Source organism: Dermochelys coriacea, chromosome 18 (genome assembly GCF_009764565.3).
Source record: "Dermochelys coriacea isolate rDerCor1 chromosome 18, rDerCor1.pri.v4, whole genome shotgun sequence".
NCBI classification, from domain to species: Eukaryota; Metazoa; Chordata; order Testudines; family Dermochelyidae; genus Dermochelys; species Dermochelys coriacea.
The window spans coordinates 4,915,473-4,937,183 of record NC_050085.1 but is presented as its reverse complement, the minus strand read 5'-3'; the positions used below and the strand labels follow the sequence as shown (position 1 = coordinate 4,937,183).

Here is a 21,711-nt window from a genome sequence, read left to right as displayed (position 1 = left end):
AGGCATGTCTGCACAGGGCTCTGGGGAGCTCAGCTCAGAGATGCAGTAGAAATTAATAGAATTGTTGTACCGCTAAAGGGGATCCCTAGTTTTAGTTGTAACAAAGCAGACCTGTGAGGATAACAATTCATAATGACAAGTCAGTAGCATCTGCAAAGTCACTCGTATCCTACTGCCTACCCACACTTCCGTCTCCCGTCTACACAATATCTTGTGGCTCCAGTACCCTCTTTCTAGCTCTTCACAGATGTATTTGTCAGAGCAGCAAAGCTGCACTTGACTGTATGCTGGTGCCAGCCCGTACTGCTTTCCATTTGGCCACGGCTGCGTTTAAGCGAGCTCCCTCCAGGGCCAATCACTAATGAGGACTGATGTTGCAGGGCAGCAGATGTCCTCAGCTCATTAAAATCTGCCTTGTCTCAGGGCTCACTCCCTTTGATTTGCTCTGAGAAGCGGCCAAGTGCCTGTGAAGTCCGTATTGTTATTGACAAACAGATCTGCCTGGGAAGCGCCACAGTCTGTTTTCTCCTTCAGGGAGCCTGGTGAGGTTAAGTAGCTAGGTGGCTACGAGGAGGCTAGCCAAGCACTTCCTCCCAGGGACGGGAGCTGGGGGCTCTTGGGGCACAGGGAAGAAAGAAAAAACAAAAGTAAGGGAGCTGCCGAAGTCCCAAATAGCGGCTGGGACGCTCTAGCTCCTCAACAGAACCAGTTCAGGTTTCCTCCTGGTTCTTACCCAGCTCATAGCTCCGGGCCAACCTCTCTCTCCTCCCCAAACAAGACACCCAGCCACAATACTAGCTATTCCCTCATGACACAAAATCGGAGTTGGGAAAGTTCGGTTATTTCTGTAACAGAAACGAACCCTCCTTTCGCTTTTCAGCTTTTTGCAAACCCACCCGTTATCAAGGGCCTTTCGTCCGACACCGGGGCCATGACAGGTTGAAAAGCCAGCACGCTGTCACAAACGGTATCTGGATTGCTGACACTGCAGTGTCTCCTCCCCAGGATATCTTCTACACATGCTCACCAGGAACTCGAGATGTGTAATGGATCCATTGCTTGGCAAAGGCCAATGTCTGGACTAGAACCTGGGTCCTTGGTTTTCTAAGAGAACTTAAAAATGCTGCCCAGTGAGCTGAAGCCTGTAGAAACCTCTTTGTAGTCTCCCAGTTTTCTGTAGTGCATGGCTCGGGACATGTTACAGAGGAGGACATACGCACTGTTGATCCTGACCAAAGGGAGGTGCATCTGCTCCAACCGCCGGAAGGCCCGCCACCTGAATATGGAAATGCCTAGGCATACCTTCAGATTTCACAGTCTGGTGTGGACACCCATACCTGGCATTGATGGAGCTCAGTTTGAGAGAGAGGCTGAGAGGCGACAGAAGAGGTACCTACCCGGAGGAGAGGGGTGCCATGGCTTTCAGGCTATTGGGGTTTCGGATCATTTTGTCTAACGTGTTGACAATCTGCCCGAATTTGGGCCTGTGGTTCCGGTCCTTCTGCCAGCAGTCGAGCATTAACTGGTGCAAGGCGTTGGGGCAGTCCATGGGAGGGGGCAGCCGATAATCCTGCTCTATTGCATTTATCACCTGCAAGACAAACCACAGTGACAAGGTCAGTGCAGTGGGAGCAAGGAGGGTGGGACAGCGCAAGTATTGTGTCCCAAAGAAGTGCCCACTGAATTCGCGTTGTTCATCATCTCGTCTTCAGGGAGTGACAGGCATGGACAGCCTTAGACACAGGGGCTGGTCCCTCTGTCGCACTGAATCACAGGTGACATACCTCTGCAAGCATGGGCAGGTCAGTTATTTTTATGGTAATGATTCCCACAATGGGAAGGAAACACCTGGTTTGCTCCCTGGCCCCATCCATGGAATGGAGCCTGAGGCACAGACCTGCGTTAATGGGGCAGCTCTGCCACACGTCCCCTCCCACTGACAGTGTTCTCTGCTCCCTCCATCCTAATGGTCCCCAGCCTTTCTGTGCACTGGTGCCATTTCATCAGATGGGGCTGTACTGACAACTGCCTCCCACGCAGCTGTGTGTACTCAGGGTATGTCTACACTGCAGCTAGACACCCATGGCTGGCCCATGCCAGCCGACTCAGGGACTGCAGGACTGGCTTGCGGGGCTCAGGCTGCGGGGCTCAGACTTCCAGGGTGAGGCTGGATCCCGGGCTCGAGGACCCTCTGAGATAGGAGGGTCCTAGAGCAAGGGCTGCAGCCTGAGCCTGGCAGTCTATACTGCCATGAAAGAGCCCTGCAGCCCAAGCCCAAGTCAGCTGGCACAGGCCAGCCACAGGTTTTTATTTGCAGTGTAGACACACCCTGAGCCAGTTCCACACCACTGCCCCGATTGCAGGAGCAACCTAAGCTCCAGTGTGGATAACAGAATGGGGAGGGGGAGGCAGCAGGGGGTCACCCATGGAGTGGAGGCTAGAAAACCTTTCACAAAAACCTGCAAGAAAACAGCTGACGTATAGACTTGTACTTAGGAGCTGCTGCTCGGTTGCCTCTTTGGCTTCTCCATGCCCCCATGTATGCCTGGGGGATGCTGGCCTCTCCATGCATACAGTACCTACATGCATCCCCATGTCCAGCAGGGCTTCCCCTAGGAACATCCTGCCCCTTTCCTTTGCCACCATTAGCAGTGTCTGGCCCCTGCAGCTGCCGCCCTGGCCAGGATAATGCGGGTGCACAGGAGTCAGGAGGCTGTTCTCACGCAGTATGGTCTGTTCAGAGGGCAGCCTGTTCCTCACACAGTGCCATGCAGCGAGGAAGGCTTCTGGGAAGCTCTCTTGTCATCCCCCTGGGCGTCCCCTGGGTTGTGCCCAGGGGCACAGAACTAGCTGGTCACCAGCGCGACAGGAAGAGGAGACGAAGTAGTGGGCACTTCAGAGCAGGCTGCTCTGGCTCCAGACAAGAGCCCCCTTCTGCTGACTAAATGAAATGTCAGAATCTCAGAGACTGCAGTCAGCTACGGCACTTGCCTAGCAATGAGAGAGAGGAAGAGCTCACCCCAGAGAAGGTGGCAATGGAAAGGTCACACACCTAACCCTAAGAATTGTTTAGCTACATGAGAACAGCAACTCACCATACACAATGCAGCACAATACGTGCAACTCATTCCCTGCTGTGAGAGAGACCCTGAATGAGAACAACAGGGATACAGCAAGTCAGGATTCAGGCAGAACCGTGTGGGGAGCCCAGAACTGGAATAGCAGCAGAAGGTGGGAGATCAAGTCCAAGGTACAGGATCAAATACGTGTGTGCATGTGCCGACCTGCAATGTGAGGCTTGGAAGAGCAGGGGGCTGCCAGTCATAACTGAGGGGCATTGGCAGAGCTGGAGGTGTGCAAGGGGAATCCAGAGCTGGAATAGCAGGTGGGCTACTGGTCAGAATGGAGGAGTACCACGGAGCCGCACATCTCTGTGTTGAGCCAAGGACTGGATCGCGGGGGGCTGCCATCAGCACTGAGGGGCATTGGCAGAGCCCAAGCTCGTGCAGTGATGCTGAGGTGCACTGACAAGCTGCATGCAGGGAGAGCTCTATGCTCACTACAATGCTGCTGGACACGCCCACATCCTCACAAGTGCTAAACTGTGTCTGGATCCCACAAGCCCCTCGCCCACCATTCCAACAGCAGCACTGGCCAGTGAGGATTGCCCCACTCAGCCTGTCTGGGCCTAACCTGAAGAATCGCTAGTGTGCTTTGTGCGGCTCTCAGCTCCTGGTCAAGGGCTGAGAAAACCCTCTCCTGAGATGTAACTGTCCCCCTCTCCCCACTCTCTCTCTGGCTGGCAGATCTATCCAAGACAGAAAGGAGGAAGGGGCGCACAGGGGAGTGGGGACAGTCATCACGCAGGCATCAGGCTCTTGGATCTGGCATTGACCAGCAAATCCCCACCTACCCAACTGCCACCCTGTGCTCTCTGCCTCACTTCTTCCTGGCTCCTTCCGGCTCTCACACCCTTAACTCAGGAGGCTAATCTTCAGTGGGAAGTTTGGGTCCAAGGCTCTGCAGTCACATCTGACCAGACAGACACTAACTCGCACTCTATAGCGGGTGGCTAGGCGCTGGCCTGGGATGATCAGACCCAGCTCCAAAGGCCTACTCCATCCCAGGTCAGAGCTGAGTTTTTTGTCACAGATTTACTGAGTTGGGCTGAGCAGAACTCAAGCCTTGGTCTCCCACATGCAAGGCCAGTGCCCTAACCACAAGGCTAAGCCTGATCCGAAGTGAGCCCCTCTGACTGCCAGAAGTTGGGACTGGATGACAGGGATTCGATCACTCGATAATTGCCCTGTTCTGTTCATTCCCTCTGAAGCACTTTGGCACTGGCTACTGTCAGAGACAGGATACTGGGTTAGATGGACCATTGGTCTGACCCAGTGGGCCGTTCTTAAGTTCTTATAGAGCTCTGGACTGGTGAAAACTGACATGCCTCTGAAAATGTTTTGGCTTTGTCAAAAATATTCCGACACCTCTGTGCCCGTCCCTCAGCAGGTGAGAGAAGGGGGGGGAGCTGGGTTTCTCTCCCTGAAAGGAGGGCTGTGGCCTCCACGAACTAACGGAGTTCTTGTGAGCACCTACACCTCATTCCTACACACTCGCCAGGGAGAGGGAAATGCTGGGCACAGAAGGATGCATTGGATCGGTGCAGTTGGACGTTGGTTACCTAGTGTTAACTAGGAAGCCATTTGCAAACACCACTTTACCATGCCTGACTTATGAACAATGCTACATATCCTTAAGTGCCACTTGCTGGTGCTCTTTCTATTAGCTAATTACACATTCACATCTACAGATAACCCTCCTTCATAGAGCACTCCTGGGACACCCCAATGGGGTGGAGTTTGGTGAACTATTCTATCTGGAAGAGAGGAACTGTGGGAGTGGCTGCATTTCCACGACGAAAAGGTGTAAATCACAGCTATGTGCCTGCACTGGGATAAGGGGGGCAGAGCCCAGGGGAATCACCAGATCCCAGAGTAAGTGACACACACATTGGGTCCTGCAACTTGCACTAATGCCTGTTTGCCCCCCAAGGATGGAAGCAGCTGACTGCACACAACAGTCTTCTGTCACCAGCCAGAACCATGCCCAGCTCGTGAAGAGCGCAGGATACAAGAATGGCCTGGGACAAAAGGCTCTGCAATGGGCTCTAGCAGGGAAAGGACGGGTCGGGGGCTCTCACAGAAGGGTGTCTGAGTCCTGATGCTTGCTGTGAGGAAATGTCCCAGGCTACAGGCCTTTACAATGCAGAATGTTTCCATTCTCCGGTGCTCTGTGCAGGGGCTCTCCAATCTTCAGCGTCATTGCCTGATAATGACTGTCCCCAGCTGTGGATCCTTCACAAGGCAGAGCCTTACTGCTAAGCCCCTGCTAGTTCCATGGAGCTGATGGGTCTCAATGGAGGGTTAGACTGCTGCTGTAAAGCGTGGAAGAAGTTGGTTTTGAGTAGGTATGGGCCAAGAAGGCCTGGCCTCCAGCAGCTGCCCGGCATGACCTGGGGAGGACCTGCTTACAAGAGCTCTGGCAGGGGAGGAGTCTGGCTGCAGTTGCTGAGGCAGAGCAATCTACAGGGGAAGGGCAGGGTGCCAACTTTCTAACTGTACAAAACCCAACGCCCTCGCCCCGCCCCGTATCAGAGGCCTGCACCCACTCCCTCCATCCCCCCTCCCTCCATCGCTTGCTCTCCCTCATCCTCACTCACTTTCACTGGGCTGGGGCAGGGGGTTGGTATGCGGGAGGGGGTGAGGACTCCGGAGCGGGGCTGGGATGAAGGGTTTGGGGTATAGGAGGGGCTCTGGCTGGGGCCGAGGGATTCAGAGTGTGGGAATGGGCTCAGAGCTGGGATAGAGCGTTGGGGTGTGGGAGGCTGTGCAGGCTCTGGATGGGGCCAGGGATGAGGGGTTTGGGGTGCAGGTGGAGGCTGGGGCTGAGGGGTTTGGAGTGCAGGAACAGGGGTTGGGGCAGGGGGTTGAGGTGTGGCCTCTGAGGTGGGGGTAGGAATGAGGTGTTGGGGTGCAGGAGAGGGTGCAGGGTGCGGGCGCCGGGAGAGAGTTTGGGTGCAGGAGGGGGCTCAGGGCTAGGGTGTAGGAGGGGGTGCGGGCTCCAGGAGGCAATTTGGGTGCGGGAGGGGCATCAGCGCTGGGGTTGGGGTGCAGGGGTGGGGTGGGGGTGCAGGGTGTGGGCTCCAAAAGGCGGCTCAGGGCTGGGCAGGGGGATGGGGTGCCAGAGGAGGTGAGGGGTGCAGCCTCTGGGAGGGAGTTAGGGTGTGGGAGGGAGTTCCAATCTGGGGCAGGGGTTCAGGGCGTGGGAGGGGGTTCGGGGTGCGGGTGGCACTTACCTCAGGTGGTTTCTGGTCAGCAGCACAGTGTGGCTGACTGGCTTCCTCCCTGCCCGCCCGCCTTCCCTCCCTCCCTGGCTCCCGGAAGCAGCAGCCATGTCCAGCTCCTAGGTGCAGGGGCAACCAGGCAGCTCTGTGCAGTGCCTGCACCCACAGGCACGGCCCCTGCAGCTCTGACTGGCCGCAGTTCCCAGCCAATGGGAGCTGCAGAGCCAGCATTCAGGGCAGGGGCAGCACCCGGAGCTTCCCTGGCCACGGAGGCACCTAGGAGCTGGACATGGTGGCTGCTTCCAGGGAGCTGCACAGACCCAGGGCAGGCAGGGAGCCTGCCTTAGCCCCACTGCACTGCCGACCGGACTTTTAACCACCGAAGCCGCCAGGGTCCCTTTTCTACCGGGCCTTCCAGTCGAAAACCGGATACCTGGCAACCCTAACCACAACTGTGAGTAAGACTCGGCTGGGCTCCCCCTTCCCTCTGACTAAGGGGGGACCCACAACTGGACTCTGAGGGTGAGCTGGGAAGCAGCACCCCCTCCACTGCCTGACTGAAGCCCCGAACTAATGAGATGTGTAAGCAGAAGGCTGGGGCCACACCCAATACTGAAAGGAAAGAGGGAGGGCAGGAAGCAGCCCAGGGGACGCTGATGTGGTGTAGCAGCCACAAGGGATGGAGCCACCTCTCTCCCCGAGGGCCCTGAGCCAGGACCTGGTGGAGGGGGAGGGCCTGGGTTCCGCTGTCCTTCCCTCTTCCTCCGGCTGCCTGAGAGATTGTGGAGGACACCATGGAAGCAATGAACTGTGACCTTGAGCCTGGAGGCCCAGCAGCGGAGAGGCTGTTTGCCTGCAGTCTGACCATTAGGCCTGCTGGTGCCTGAGCAAAGCCTGCTATAGTGGCTTTATGTCACCATGGCACCCCCCATATCCTGTGCTGCAGCAGGGACTGAAACCCTCCCCAGTGCCCTGGGGGCCTCCTTTGGACTGCCTATGGAAGATCCCCCTTAGCATTCAGCACTAAAAGAGTATATCCCCCGCCCCCAAAGGGCCCCCTCTCACCTCTGACATGCTCCCTACTCTACAGCTTACAAGGGGGAGCAGTTTAGGCTGTTGGGTCGGCCCTATGCTCCTTCTGAGCTGGAGGAATTCTTCTCTGGTCCCTTGTACCTCCTGTATGGCCCCTGCACCAAGCCACAGAGACATATATGGGCCTGAGTGGAGGTCAGAGCCAGCCCTATTGTCTCTGCCAAAGGATTTGGCCATGAAGATAACTCTCATGGCCAGAGAATCCCCCCAGCATGCTACAGGCTGAGTTCAGCCTAACCATGTAGGGAGCCTTTGCCTTTTCCATGCCTACGGCAGATTTCAATGTTTCCACCACATCTTTCTTGATAACTTACATCTTGATTGGTCATATCCCAGTAGGGCCGCTCCCCATAGGACATCACCTCCCACATGACTATGCCATAGCTCCACACGTCGCTGGCTGATGTGAATTTCCTATACTGAATTGCTTCAGGTGCCGTCCACCGGATCGGGATCTTCCCACCCTGCAGAAAAGGAACAGAGAGAAGGAGAGTGAGAGAAAGAGAGAAGGATGAGATCTGGAGCATCTGCATACAATGAGCCAGTGAAATGGAGCCACTAGGCCAGATAACTAGAATTCTGAGCAATGAAATTACTAAAGTGCCAAAGTTCCTTGACCAGAATTTGCCCCTCTCCACGCTTACACAAATCAGTGCTCCTATGCAGGGTTAGACAAAGACTGCCCTTTTGGAACCAGTGGGCTACCCGGACATGAATCAATTTATTCCTCCCTGTCTTGCAAGAAGGATGAAACCCTGAGCTGCTCTGACTGCAGGCTGCCTACAGACTGGATTTATATAAGTACCATTCTCCTACAGACTGCTATGATCTCTGGACTCCCATACCTAAGGCCTCTTGTGCCAATAGATTCATTTGAAGAAAAATTAGTACGTAAAAATATAGAAAATCCTGACTCTTCTCTCTTGAGTTTCTCTCCATCCTCTTGCTGTCAGCTAATTATCCCAGTGGAAGGATAAATGCTGATATTTAAAGATGTCCTGTTTAATTGTTCAACATTTGTGGGATGCATGATACTCCTGGGGCTAGAGTTTCCATGCTGGAAGATTTGTGACTATCTTTTTATTATAGAGGGTCATATAGGTCCAGGTTCTGCTATTACCCTCATGTAACAGAGTAAATTCATTTGAGTCACTATTGGTTTAAGCTGGTTGAGGTGAGACAGATCTGGCCCACGTGAAGAACTATCTACTCCCTCTTAATAGGGTCCTGTTAGGTGAAACAGTCTCAGACCACTACAGACGCTAGACACAGTAACAGTGCAGTTACCCTAAATGCCCACTGTGGTCTGATCACCCACTGAACTTCAGATAAAATGAGAAGCTTTCCAGGTCTGGACTGAGCAAGAAGGTGCCCCAAGAGGGATCAGATGCAGCATGAGTGCTCAAGGACCCAGACTGGGGACAAGGAAGTTCCAGAGGCCTAGACAGTGAACTTCATCCTAGCATCTTCCAGCCAATCCAGCCATGCAAGGCAAATACTATTGGCCAGCACTGCATTCCTATAAAACACAACACTCCTCTCTGCAGGGCAGGTGACATTCCCATGCTTCAGGGCTGTTGTTACCCAGCAGAGTCACCCTGGGCCCAATTTATGTCCATTTCATCACTTCTCCAGTCCAGCTGTTACATGTGCCAGGAGGCGATGGTACACAGGCGTGGGGTCTGCCTGTGCCATCTCTCTCCCTTCCCACAGGTGCGCCAGCCACACAGAGAAGGAGAGCGTGGGAGTGAACCTTGGCTGGGTGGCTGTTACTCAAGCATGAGCCACTGCCCCAAGTGAGAGTATTTCCCTGGTCCCTCCGCTAGCATGGCAAAGATTCACCCTTAAATGGGGCACTCGAGTTTGCGCCTGCAATTCATGATCGGGTGCAAGTCCACTTAGACCAGGTCTGATCCGTCCCCCTGTGCTTGCATCTCTATACAGAAGGAAACAGGCCTTGCTTACATTAGCACACCTGCTAGGAAAGAGTCCCAATCGCTGGCGGTCTTCTGAATGTCTCTGGCAATCAGACCCTTTGGTGTCTCTCTCGCTGCATGAGGCATCACAGAGAGCAGTAACGCTCCCCAAACTCTGGATGGACGGAACGGTTCCTGTTACCAAGACAGATGGTTACAACCATGGCCACCATCTCTAAAGGACTGTCGTTGGATTGCTCCTTGAAGAAGAGAGTGAAAGTGGAGCTGTGACTCTAAGACTCGATGGGAATCTGAAGTCAGCGGGAAGGATCCATTTGTGATGGTGCTTATAGGTACTAACAACGCTGCTTCACGCGATACCTCCCCGGCTATACATGGCTTCAGGGAACTCAGAAGAGCATTGAGGGAGAGGAATGTCCAAATGGTCTTCTTGGAGATCTTTCCTGTCTTAGGAGCGAAGGAAGACAAAAGGCAGAAGATTCTGGAAGTGAATCACTGGCTAGGTAAATGGTGGAGGATGGAGGGCTTGGGTTTTGAGGCACATTTTTCTACCTTCTGTGGAAGAGGGGGCTGTATAGTTTGGATGGCCTCCACCTGAGTAGAAGGGCAACCAATCCCAAGGGGACTGGCTGGCTTGAGTAGCCAGGAGGGTGTTAAACTAGTAACAAAAGGGGAGGAACAAATGAATATTCATTTAATACAAAACCAAGAGGTTGAGAACAAAATCAGTCAAGACACCAAAGGACACGAAGAGGAGAAATTCCTGAATTGACTATACACCAATGCTAGGAGCCTGGGCAATAAACAGGAAGAATCTGAATTGCTCATTTGTGAGCATAAATTTGATTTAATTGGTATTACTGAAAGCTGGGGGGATGATTCACATAACTGGAATGTTAAAATGAATAGTTATAACCTAATTATGAAGGCTCAAAGGGGATGGGGAGTGGCATTCTATATAAACAATGGCATTACCTGTTTTTGAGTCACTGACAACTTGGAAGCAATGATCTTGAATGCTTATGGATCAATGTTCTAACAGATAAAGCACAAGATGGGGGTACTAATTGGTGTCTGCTACAGACCACCAAAGTACAATAGAGAACAAGATGATTTGCCTCCTTAACCACCTATCTATAATGTGTAGGAAAAAAACCCAGTGGTGTCATGTGGGACTTCAATCTGAGTGACGTATGCTGGAGATTTCATTCTGCCAGTAGTAAAACATCCTTGGAATTTCTAAATGTTATAGATTACAATTTTCTGTCTCAAAAAAGTGTTGCATATACCATGAAGGCATCCTATATTAGACCTTATTTAGACAGATAATGAGGAATTGATCACAGAACTAAACATTAGTGGTAGCTTAGGTGCAGTTGATCATGGATTGATTATATTTGTTTGTGCAAACAGAATAAAGTCCAAATTGCTATAGTTGAGGCTTTAAAAGGGCAAATTTCACAAAGCTGAAAACACTAATGAGACAAAGCAAGTTGGGAGAAAAACATTAAATAGAAAAATGTGAATGATAATTGGGAATTGTTTGAAAATATTTTACTAGATGTCAAAAAACCAACAATCTCACTATCTATAAAAAAGCCCACACTGGTTAAACAAACAGCCTGGCTTAGAGGAGAAGAGAAATCAGATATAAACCCCCCATATATAACAAATGGAAGGAAAGGAAGTTGATAGTAATGAATATAAATCAGAATTTAAGAATTGTAGAAAATTGATAAGGGAAGCAAAGGATACAAAAACTCTATGGTCAACAAAGTTAAGGACAATAAGAAGTTTTTAAAGTATACTAGGAACGAAATGAATCCTGATAATGGTATAGGAATATTACTAGATGGAAATAGTAGAATTGTCAATAGTAATGCAGAAGAGGCAGAAATGTTCAATAAATATTTCTGTTCAGAATTTGGAAAATATCCAGATGATATAGCTATAACATAGGAAAATAATGAAATACTTTCCATTCCAACCGTAACTAAGGAGGATGTTAAAACAGCAATACTAAAGCTAGGCATTTAAAAATCAGCAGGTCCTGATACCTTACATCCAAAAGGAGCTTTCTGAACTGCTAATGTTGATTTTCAATGTATCGGGGAAATAGGGAAGTTCCAGAGGACTGGAAAAAGCTAATGTGGGGCCAATATTTAAAAGGAATTAACAGGATGAAAGACTCAAGGAGCTCAGTCTGATTATCTTAACGAAGAGAAGGTTAAGGGGTGATTTGATCAGAGTCTATATTTAACTACATGGGAAACAGAAATTTGATAATTGCAGGCTTTTCACTCCAGCAGGCAAAGATATAAAAGGTTTAATTGCTCAAAGTTGAAGCTAAATACATTCAGACTGGAAATAAGGCATACATTTTTAACAGTGAGGGTAACTAATCACTGGAATAATTTACCACGGGCTGGGATGGATATTCCATTACTGGAAAATTTTAAATCAAGATTGGATGTTTTTTCTAAAACAGCTGATCTAATTCAAACAGGAATTAATTCAGGGAAGTCTTATGGCCCAACACAGGCTTCAGACCAGACTGATAACCACAATGCTCCTTCTGTCCTTATGATCCGTGCATCCATGAATCTATGAAAAATGCATTTCAGCCAACAGTTGGGAGACTTACAGCACAGTAATGAATTCTGCAAACTAGCAAGCAAAAAGCAAACATCTTCACTGCCAACTGTACCTTGTTCACTGACTTTAACAGTACAGTGAAGTTTTAATTATTCATGACTCTCCTTCTCTGAGTCCTAGTAAATGTGCTATAGTCTCAGACAGCAACGAGGCCTTTGTACTGTGAGATGTCAGCATTATGCTGCTTCTGCTAGTAAAGTCTTTGCTGAGAAGCTGGAAGAAACTGGTGGGTTATTTGTGGGGAATTTTTGGTTTGCGGGTTAGTGGAATGGAGCTGAAGCAATCTCAGAACCATTAGCGATGATCTCTAAGAACTCATAGAGGACAGGTGAGGTACCAGAGAACCAGAAAAGGGCAAACATAGTACTTATCTTTAAAAAGAGGAACAAAGAGGACCTGGGAAATTATAGACCAATCAGCATAACTGCAATTCATGGAAAGAGACTGGAACAAATTGTTAACAATTTGTAAGCACCAAGAGAATAATAGGGTAGGAAGTGACAGCCAACATAGATTTGTCAAGAACAAATGCCAAACCAACCTAATTTCCTTCTTTGACAGGGTTACTCAGCCAAGTGGATGGGGAGAAGCTGTAGATATGATCTATCTTGATTTTAGTGAGTCTTTTGACACAGTTCCATATGAAATTCTCATCAGCACACTAGGGAAATGTGATCTAGAGGTGCTCACAATTGGTTGAAAAACTGTACTCAAAGAGTAGCTATCAATGGTTCACTAACAAACTGGACGTATACACTAGTGGGGATCAACAGGGGTCTGTCATAGATCCAGATTAATCAATATTTCCATAGTGACTTGGATGGAGAATATTCTATAAAATTTGTGACGTGCAGGTGGGAGGGGTTGCAAGCACTTTGGAGGACAGGACTAGAATTCAAAACAGCCTTGATAAACTGGAGAATTGGTCTGAAATCAACAAAATGATATTTAATAAAGGCAGGTGCACAGTACTTCCCTTAGGAAATTAAAATCAAATGCACAAGTACAAAATGGGGAATAACTAGCTAGGTGTTAGTGCTGCTGAAAAGGATCTAGGGGTTATAGCAGACCACAAACTGAACAGGAGTCAACAGTGTGATGCAGTTGCTAAGAGGCTAATATCATGCTGGGGTGTATTAACGGAGTGTTGTATGTAAGACACGGGGTAATTGTCCCACTGTAATTGGCACTGGTGAGGCCCCAGCTGGAGTCCTGTGTCTAGTTCTGGGAGCCACATTTTAGGAAAGATGTGGAGAAATTGAAGAGAGTCTGGGGAAAAAACAACAAATGATCAAGAACACTTGACCTGCGAGGAAAGATTAAAAAGCTGGGCATGTTTGAGAAAAAAGACTGGGGGGGGGGGACGGACACCTGATAGCAGTCTTCAAATATGTTCAGGGCTGTTATAAAGAGGATGGCAATCAGCTGATCTCCATGTCCACTCCAGGTAGCACAAGAAGTAATGGGCTTAATGCAGCAAGATAGATTTAGGTTAGTTATTAAAAAAGCTTTCTAACAATGAGTATGTCTACACCCGGAGTTGATGTGTTTCCCAGTTCACGTAGACACGCTCACACTAACTCCCATTGAGGTAGTGTGCTAACCAGAGTCGTGCAGCCTTGGTAGCATGGGCAGCAGTGAGCAGCGGCATGAGCTAGCCTTGCCACAGACATACCCACAGGGTTCAGATGAGTTTGTACTTGGCACAGCTAGCCTGTGCCATGCTCCATGTGCTCCCATGGCTATACTGGTTTTAGTGCTCTAGCTCTATGACAGCGAGCACAAATGTGTCTGTGTGAACAGGGAATCACCCCTAGCTTGTTGAGCAGAGGTACCTGTAAGGATAGTTAATGTTGGAATAGCCATCCAAGGGAGGTTGTGGAATCCCCGTCATGGGAGGTCTATAAGAACAGGTTGGACAAACGCCTGTCACGGATGGTCTAGGTATATTTGGCCCTGCCTCACCGCAATGGGCTGGACTAGATGCCCTCTTGAGGACCCTTCCAGCCCTCCATGTCTGTGATTCGGTGAATACTCTTCTGTCATTGGTTTCCCCACGCTATTTAGAAGAAGCTGTCGTTCGAAGAAGCTCAAGGTTTGTTATTGCCGGATTTCTTATCAGCACTGGGTTTCATACACCTGTCTGTTGTTTTAGGGCATTACCTACTGGCAGGGATGTGAACTGATGCGTGTAGCCTCATGAACAGTTGGGGCAGCGAGGTGGATAACCATGAAGCAAAGACAGAAACGGAACGAGAAATTCTAGAATTCCAGAATCTTCTTACACGCCCGTTATGAAAGACCTCCCTGCCACCAGCTCCACCCCACCCCTCACCCTGGCATTCCTGTGAACCATTAGCTCTGCCCTGCAGTGCACCTGACCATACGGCCTGGGCCGCTCTGTCTGACAAAATGCATCGTCCCCATCTTGGGAATGTGGATGTGAAACAGAGAATGCTTATCCTCAGCCTGATATAAATGAACTCCTCCGCGTGCAAGACCCTTCCCCTTCTCTGTGGCTCTGCCTGGCTCTCATTTCATGGCTTTTCATGTCTGAGCCCTTCTGCCCTTTCCCTATTCAGGCCCTGTGTGTGGCGCCCTTTGTGGAGTGTTCACACCAACAGCAATGAGCTGAGTCTGACAGGTTCACCACCAGGCCGAGGGCTCGCCAACTGGCCCCCCTGTGTTCCTCTCGCTCTCCACACCTCTCCTCTCTCTCCCTCCCCCTTGATCATCTCCTCATCTCCTTCCCTAACCCCAAGCTCTGGAGATGGGAGCTTTACCAGTGCACTGGTGTAGGTGGGATCCGAGGTGTCATCCTCCAGGAAGCGGGACAAGCCGAAGTCGGACACCTTGCAGACCAGGTTGCTGTTGACGAGGATGTTGCGGGCAGCCAGGTCCCGGTGCACATAGTTCATGTCGGCCAGGTACTTCATGCCTGCAGCGATGCCCCGCAGCATGCCCACTAGCTGGATCACAGTGAACTGCCCATCGTTTTGCTTAGGGGGAGACAGAAAAAGTCCATATGGGATGAGAGGATTTGCACTTCATGCCAACACGAGGCCAGGGAAAGAGGCACGCAGACGTGGAGTAACTTGCCTATAGTCACGCAAGGAGTCAGCAGAACTCAGGACTAGGACCCAGGAGTCCTGAATCTCTGCCCCAGAACTCAGCTGCTCTCATACACTGAAAGGAGAGTCATCAGCCATTTCTGTTGGAATAAGAGGCCTGGTGTCGCTGCCTATGACGGGGGCTGTGGGTCCTGTGCTCTGACACAGGAATGGGCCTTCGAGGCTCAGGGGCACCTTGTCACCCCTATTCCTGCCCAACAATCACTGCATTCGCCAGCTGAGCATCTCCCAGGCATATGCACCACACAGAACTTTCCACACCAACAATTCCCTGACAAGTGGGGGGGCGGGCGCAAGGGTGTGGAAGGACACGTCCCCTTCAGAGCAGTGATCTCAGGGAGCTGCTGTCATACAGAGATGCACCTTGCACAGCAGGATTTGGGCACTAGCATCTCACTCAGCTAAGTGGGTTATTCCTTTCAGCACAATGAATTATTCACCTCGGGCTGAGGCACAGAAAGGTTTAGATCGAGCGGATTGAGGGTGATATCTGCCCCTATACAAGCTAATGGCAAAACTTCTACTGACTTCAACAGGGCCAGGATTTCACCTTGAACATGTGTGTGCCCTGTGCACTGTGTGAGCACATGTGCACTGGCAGGCAGTGTGTGCACGTGTGCCCTGGCCATCGTGAATGCGTGCGCTGGGCAAGTCGTGTATTTGTCCTTGTGTGCCTTGGTATGCAGTGTGTGTGTGTGGATGGATGTGTCTGCACTTGTGTTTTGTCATGTTGTAACCCGTGTTATGTAATCCATGCTGCTAACACGGTAAACTGCAGTGTAGACAGACCACGGGCATCTGTTCCTCACTAAGTTTAGTAGTAGCTGCAGCCTGGCACCAATGTCTGTGTCCTGGAAGACATGTTTATGTAGAGCGTACACTGTATTAATTGACATTGGGATGTTCACAGTTGTGGCTGGGTCCCACAAGAGCGTGGCACATTGGGAACGGCTGGGTGCCAGTGTCCCCAGGGAAGCCGCTGGGAGCTCAGAACTCTGACGTCTGACCCTGAGCACATTTGAAACGTGTGTCCCACCTGTGAGCTAAGTGCCGCATGTGTATACGTGAAACATGAGTGCACAGCGTGCAAGCAGTATTTGCACAACGTGTGTGTGTGCACAGCTGTGTGAGTGTATGCCCTCTGCCTGTGTGCACAGCCCTGGGGCAGAGCCTTCCAGAGCACAGTGTGGCTGCTCTCAGCCTGCAGAATGAATGCTGCTGGCCTGGAGGGTGTAACGCAGCCATAGGAAAAGGTGAGTCAGCAAGGGCAGGGCCCCGCTTGCCATCTCTCACCCCGGTCCCAGCATCCCCTGCCACTGCACTTCCCAGCACTTCATACCCGGAGAAAGGAGTCCAGTGAGCCATTCTCCATGAACTCGGTGATGATCATGACAGGGTGCTCTTGGTGACCACACCCTCCAGGTGGATAACATTGGGGGGTCGAACTGCCCCATGATGCTGGCCTCGCTCAGGAAGTCCCGTCTCTGCTTCTCCGTGTAACCCGACTTAAGTGTTTTGATGGCCACAAAGATCTCTCTCTTGCCAGGCAGCTTGAGGTGCCCACTGCACACTTCCCCAAACTCCCCTGAGATGGGAGAGGGCACAGGTTACAACTGCTGGCCTCCCAGTGATCTGCCTGCCACTCAGACCCTCTGTATAGGGACCCTGCTGCTCCCACTCTACCAAACACCCCCCTCCCATGCACCCAGCCCCACGCACGCCCCTCCCATGCACCCAGCCCCACACACATCCTACCCACAAACTCATCTCCTTGCATGCTGGCCCACGCACATGACCCAAGCACACTGGACCCACATAATACCTGCCCACCTCTTTCTGGGGGCGGCTGAGTTCATCAGAAATCTCACTGCTGTTCCCCCTTGTTTTGTGTCAAATGCTTCTCCTCAGGCCCACGCATCCTTCCAGCTGAGGAGCGCTAAATCCTGCTCCCTCTGGGGTCAGCCAGCTGGGCATGAGCATCCAAGAGCGCAGTGAAGTGTTCCTGCCTTGCGGGGCTGACTGTGCTGCCCGCAGAGCACCCAGTGCCAGCTGACACGGGCAACCTGCTGCTGAGCTTGGGCACCCCACATAGCAGGACATGCATGGCTGGCCCCATCCCTCTGTTACTGGCCACAGCTAGTTTCTCCTGTCTCACAGGCGAAAGCGTCTCAGCAAACTCCTTCCTAGCCCCTGGGCATGGCTACACAAGGACGCTGTGGGGCTGATGCAGAGCCCAGCCCAACGTGGCCCAGCCTACCTGCTCCGATCACCTGCTCAATTTTGACACAAGAGATGTCGATTTCCTTTGCAAATTCCCTGACGGCCTCATTGGGGTCCTCATAGGTAAAGGGTCAATGTAAATCTTCATTCCAGGATGTCACTGTGAATAGGTGGAGGGAGAGAGTCAGACAGAGAGAGGCACATGGGATGGCAGCCAGACAGCAAGAAGAGTACGCAAAGGAAAGGAAGAACCCATGCATGCATGTTTGCTTGTGTGTATCCGGGTCTGTATGCGTGGTGGTGTGTGTGTGTGCAAGAGAGAAATGCTGCTGTGGCAAGAGGCAGGCTCTGAACCCAGCAGGCAGTGGGAGCATGTGCAGGAGAGCGGGATGTGGAGAAGCAGGTGGCATTCATAGGAAGAGCACAATCCAAGCAGAGCTTCTCGCTGGCTGAGCACAGAGCCTCGTCAGCAGGCCCCTCCTGAACACAGGGCTCATCAGCCATGGAGGAGCCTGGATCCTAGGCCAAAGTGCTAATTGCAAACAACGAAATGGTTAAGTACAATTCCTCCACATAGATACTCTTGCAGCTCGGGCAGCAGACGCATCCTGACCCAACCCCTCTGGCTTCCCCAATGAGAGCGACAGCACTGCAGAGACTGCCTCAGTCTGCCCATCGCACCCCCAGGGTACAGGTATCATGGACCTCATGCCAGGCTGTACTACAGCGAGACAGCCACCGCAGTGACCAAGGCCACAGAACCTGAGCCTGGATCCAAAACCCCCTGGAACTCTGTCATTTTGGAGTTTAATATGGGGGAATCCAGATGTTAGCCAGCAGACCAGACTGAGATAGAAAGCAGCAGATTCTGCTCTCAGCCCCCCCGGGCAAAGCTCCAGTAACTCAGGCAGTGGGAGCTAGAGATGCCTAGTGTCTATGACTAGCTGGGCACTTTTACGTTGCCACATCAGTATGCTCTTGGGCTCCCAAACTTCCACCCCCACCATGAAAATGCTGGTCTAAGTGACTTACTGAAGGCCACACAGCAAGTCAGTGGCAGAGTCAGGGAGATGGAGAATCCAGTCTGGTGCCCGCCCCACAGATAACTGTACCCAGAGTGGGGAGGGACCCAGCACTGGTGGGCTAGACACAGCCAGGCCTGGAGGCTGAAGATGCCATGGCAGTTGCAAGAGCCAAGCTCCCCCTGCCAGACGGAACAGAACACACCAGAGGGAGCCTGTCTGGAACTCACCACTGGTTTTGAATGCACCAGTGCACACTGGACTCATTGCTGGGGGCTGGTCTGCCAACACTGAGCACTGTACTTCCCAGCTGTTACCAGAGACCTTGGCTCTGCCCACCAGAGCCTTTCACCAGCTGTATTCTAGCCTGCCACAGAACTTGGGCTGCTCTTGGGAGCCTAGCCTTGGAGCAGAGCGTGCAGTGGGGTCCCGCATGGCGCTTCATTAGAGCACCAGACCCAGAAGTGCCAGTACTGGCTACATGTCAGGGATGGGACCCAGCCAGCGAGCCAAGATGCAAGGAAGGCCGTTCTATCCAGAGTGCAAGCCGAGGGTGTTTGAAGGCTGGATGGCACTTCAGGGGTTTCTGACACTTCAAACAAAGCCATACTCGCCGCTAAGGCGGCACTGCTGGGACACTGAGCAGTGGCTGGGGCTCTTATTGGTCGGCAAAGTGACAACCACAGTTACAACAGCACAATAACAACAACAGCATCGGAGCTTATTCAATGGCTGTACAGACATTAACTCATTAAGGCCAGCCTAGCTGTGATAGTCTTTGCTAGCTGCTAGTGGGAAATATGAATGCAGATTTGTACACCTTATATGGCCTGGTCAACACTAGAAAGTTATCTGGACATAGCTCTGTTGTTAGGAGTGTAATTTTTTAACTGGTGTACTGGTACAATCCCTGGGGTGGGCACAATTACTGGTAAAAAAATGCCTTAATTGGTATATCTTATTCCTTTCTCCCTAGAGGATGCACAGCAAGGTGTGTGAACGGGGTTCTAGAGGACAGCACAGTGAGGTGGGGTGGGTTCTAGAGGATGCACAGGGAGGCTAGGAGATGTGGCAATGTGGTTTTAGGAGATGCACAGCAAGGTGGTGAATGGGGTTCTAGAGGACACACAGGGAGAGGGGTGGTGGGGTTCTAGAGGACACACAGTGAGGTGGGGTGAGGTCTACAGTTAGGTGAGGGTGGGGTTCTAGAGGATACTCTCTGAGGAGGTCTGAGGCCCTAGAGGATGCTCTAGACGGAGTGGGATTCTAGAGGATACGGAGAGTGCTGAACCATTAATTTCATGCTATTAACCATAAATTTGCCAAATAAATTCCAGATTAAGTTTGGCCTCTAAATCAAAAAGTTGGGTTCATGGTGAAGACTCCCCAAATGGCTCCTTAAAATGACCCCCTGGCTCCATGGTGCCTCATATCCCAGGTAACTAACATGGGACGGAGGTGAGGGTGCTCCCAGCAGGACTAGCCACCACAGGGGGGCCTTCCTGTTCAGACTAAGGGCCCGGAGCCTGGCTGGGCTCAGCAGGGTTTTCATACTCTACACAGGGAAAGAGTGAATGAAAGAACGAACCGAAGAAGGAATGACCCCCAGGCCAGGCACGGGTGCGCGGGTACGACTGTGGCCACTGGTATAGTGCTGCAGCTTGTCAGTGTACTCGGAGTCGGCTCGCTCGAAGCCCCGTCTTCTGAAGGAAAGCGAGCACTGAGAGGGTCAGAGAAGGGATGGGCACAGCAGGGCAGGGTTGCTCCAAGCATGGGCATGTAAGCACCATCCCACGTGCCCACACCAGTCCCAATAAACCTCACCCTATATGCTCCTTTTCCCCACCTGCCTTCATCTCTCCCACTGCCCTCTGCCTCCCCTCCCCCTCACATCTGCCCTCACCCCCACCTGCCCTCTGCCTCTCACCTCCCACACCCCCACATGCCCTGTCACCGTTCTCCTATCCCCACCATCCCAGACCGAGCAGGGTGTACCGTGCCAGGCCGAGCTGGGGGGCTGTCCCTGGGCAGCGCGTGGCACGATCACCGGTAACCCACCTGTTGCACACAATGATGATGATGACCACAGCAATGAGGAACACCAGACCTGCTGCTGAGGAGCCAATGATGAGAGGCAGCTTCTCCTGGACGCTTGTTTGGTACTCAGCTGGCACACAGGATGGAGGGAACCAGTTACTGCACCGTGAGACCCCTGCAGGTGTCAAGCTCACACACAGGTGGGGGATGCAGCTCCCCACAGTGCAGGGGGGAGAGAGAACATTAGTCTTCTGCCCCATCCCTGGCTATGGGTGAGGGGGGAATAAAGCACAGTTTGCGAGTCCCAGGTTGGTGGGAATCCTCGGAGAAACTCTGTACTCACCCCTCTTTGTCTGCTCATCTAAGCCCTGCCAGGTAGGGAGGGTGGGGGGATTCACAGCCCTGTAGCAGAAGGCACCAGCACCCCTGCCAGAGCAGGCCCACCCTGCTAAAGCCCTGATCCTGGTCTCCGCCCCTTTACGCAGAGGGAGCTGCCTGCCTGTCTCACCTTCGGTCATGGTCTGGAAGTACATCTTGCCACTGTAGCGACCGTAGCCGGCCACGGTGCGTGCCCGCACCTGGAAGACGTAGATGGTGCCGGCTTTGAGGTTCTGCACAGTCATGGTGTTGGTGGCGCTCTTCATCGCCGTGGCATTGAATTCACTCAGATCCTGCCAAGGAAACAACACTTGCTGTCAGAGAGCTGAGCCTGGGCTCCTGGCCCCTATCAGGCATGAGGAGCTTTGCAATCTCTGCAGCCTGGAAAGCTCCCAGCAGGGCTTCAGAGAGAAGGGAGCATCTGCAGGGGGTTCTCTGACAGGGGCAACAACTCAGTGATTGGGGAAGCCATGGGGCTCAGCGGTGCTTGAGTGCAACAGCTCCTCACTTCTGAGCCCAGCAGAGAACCTTGGGGAAACCATGCAAAGAGACAGCTAACAGCACGCTGCTCAATGCCCAAGGGTCAGGAGAGCTCTGCTTGAGGGGCTGGTTGCAAATCCAAAATGGCTTCGCCAGCAGTGAACGACAACAGAAACGAACATCTAAATGCTGGTCCCTCTACTGGTGGGTGGGTGGGAGGGCAGCCTGAGCTCAGCGTCGCTGTGAAGGGGAGATCTGGGGGACAAATATGGTGCTGCAAAGTCCATGCTTCCGCAGTGATGCCATCTCTGCCCCCCACACCTTTGATTTCTCTTCCTTTTCCCCATTAGCCCCTAGAATTTATAAGCAACCCTATCAAAACAACACAGTGGAATACAGCCTGCTTAGTGAGGAAG

At 51.9% G+C, this 21,711-nt stretch overlaps 1 protein-coding gene across 1 annotated transcript in view; it reads right to left on the bottom strand.

The window, feature by feature from the left end:
• Positions 1 to 21,711, bottom strand: part of EPHB2 (EPH receptor B2) — a 164,633-nt gene that overhangs the window by 5,092 nt on the left and 137,830 nt on the right. The window contains 10 exon segments of the mRNA XM_038376627.2: positions 1,398 to 1,591; positions 7,750 to 7,899; positions 14,811 to 15,026; positions 16,498 to 16,556; positions 16,559 to 16,597; positions 16,600 to 16,743; positions 17,416 to 17,538; positions 20,036 to 20,103; positions 20,459 to 20,567; positions 20,946 to 21,108. Of these exon segments, the coding sequence (XP_038232555.1) occupies positions 1,398 to 1,591; positions 7,750 to 7,899; positions 14,811 to 15,026; positions 16,498 to 16,556; positions 16,559 to 16,597; positions 16,600 to 16,743; positions 17,416 to 17,538; positions 20,036 to 20,103; positions 20,459 to 20,567; positions 20,946 to 21,108 (1,265 nt within the window).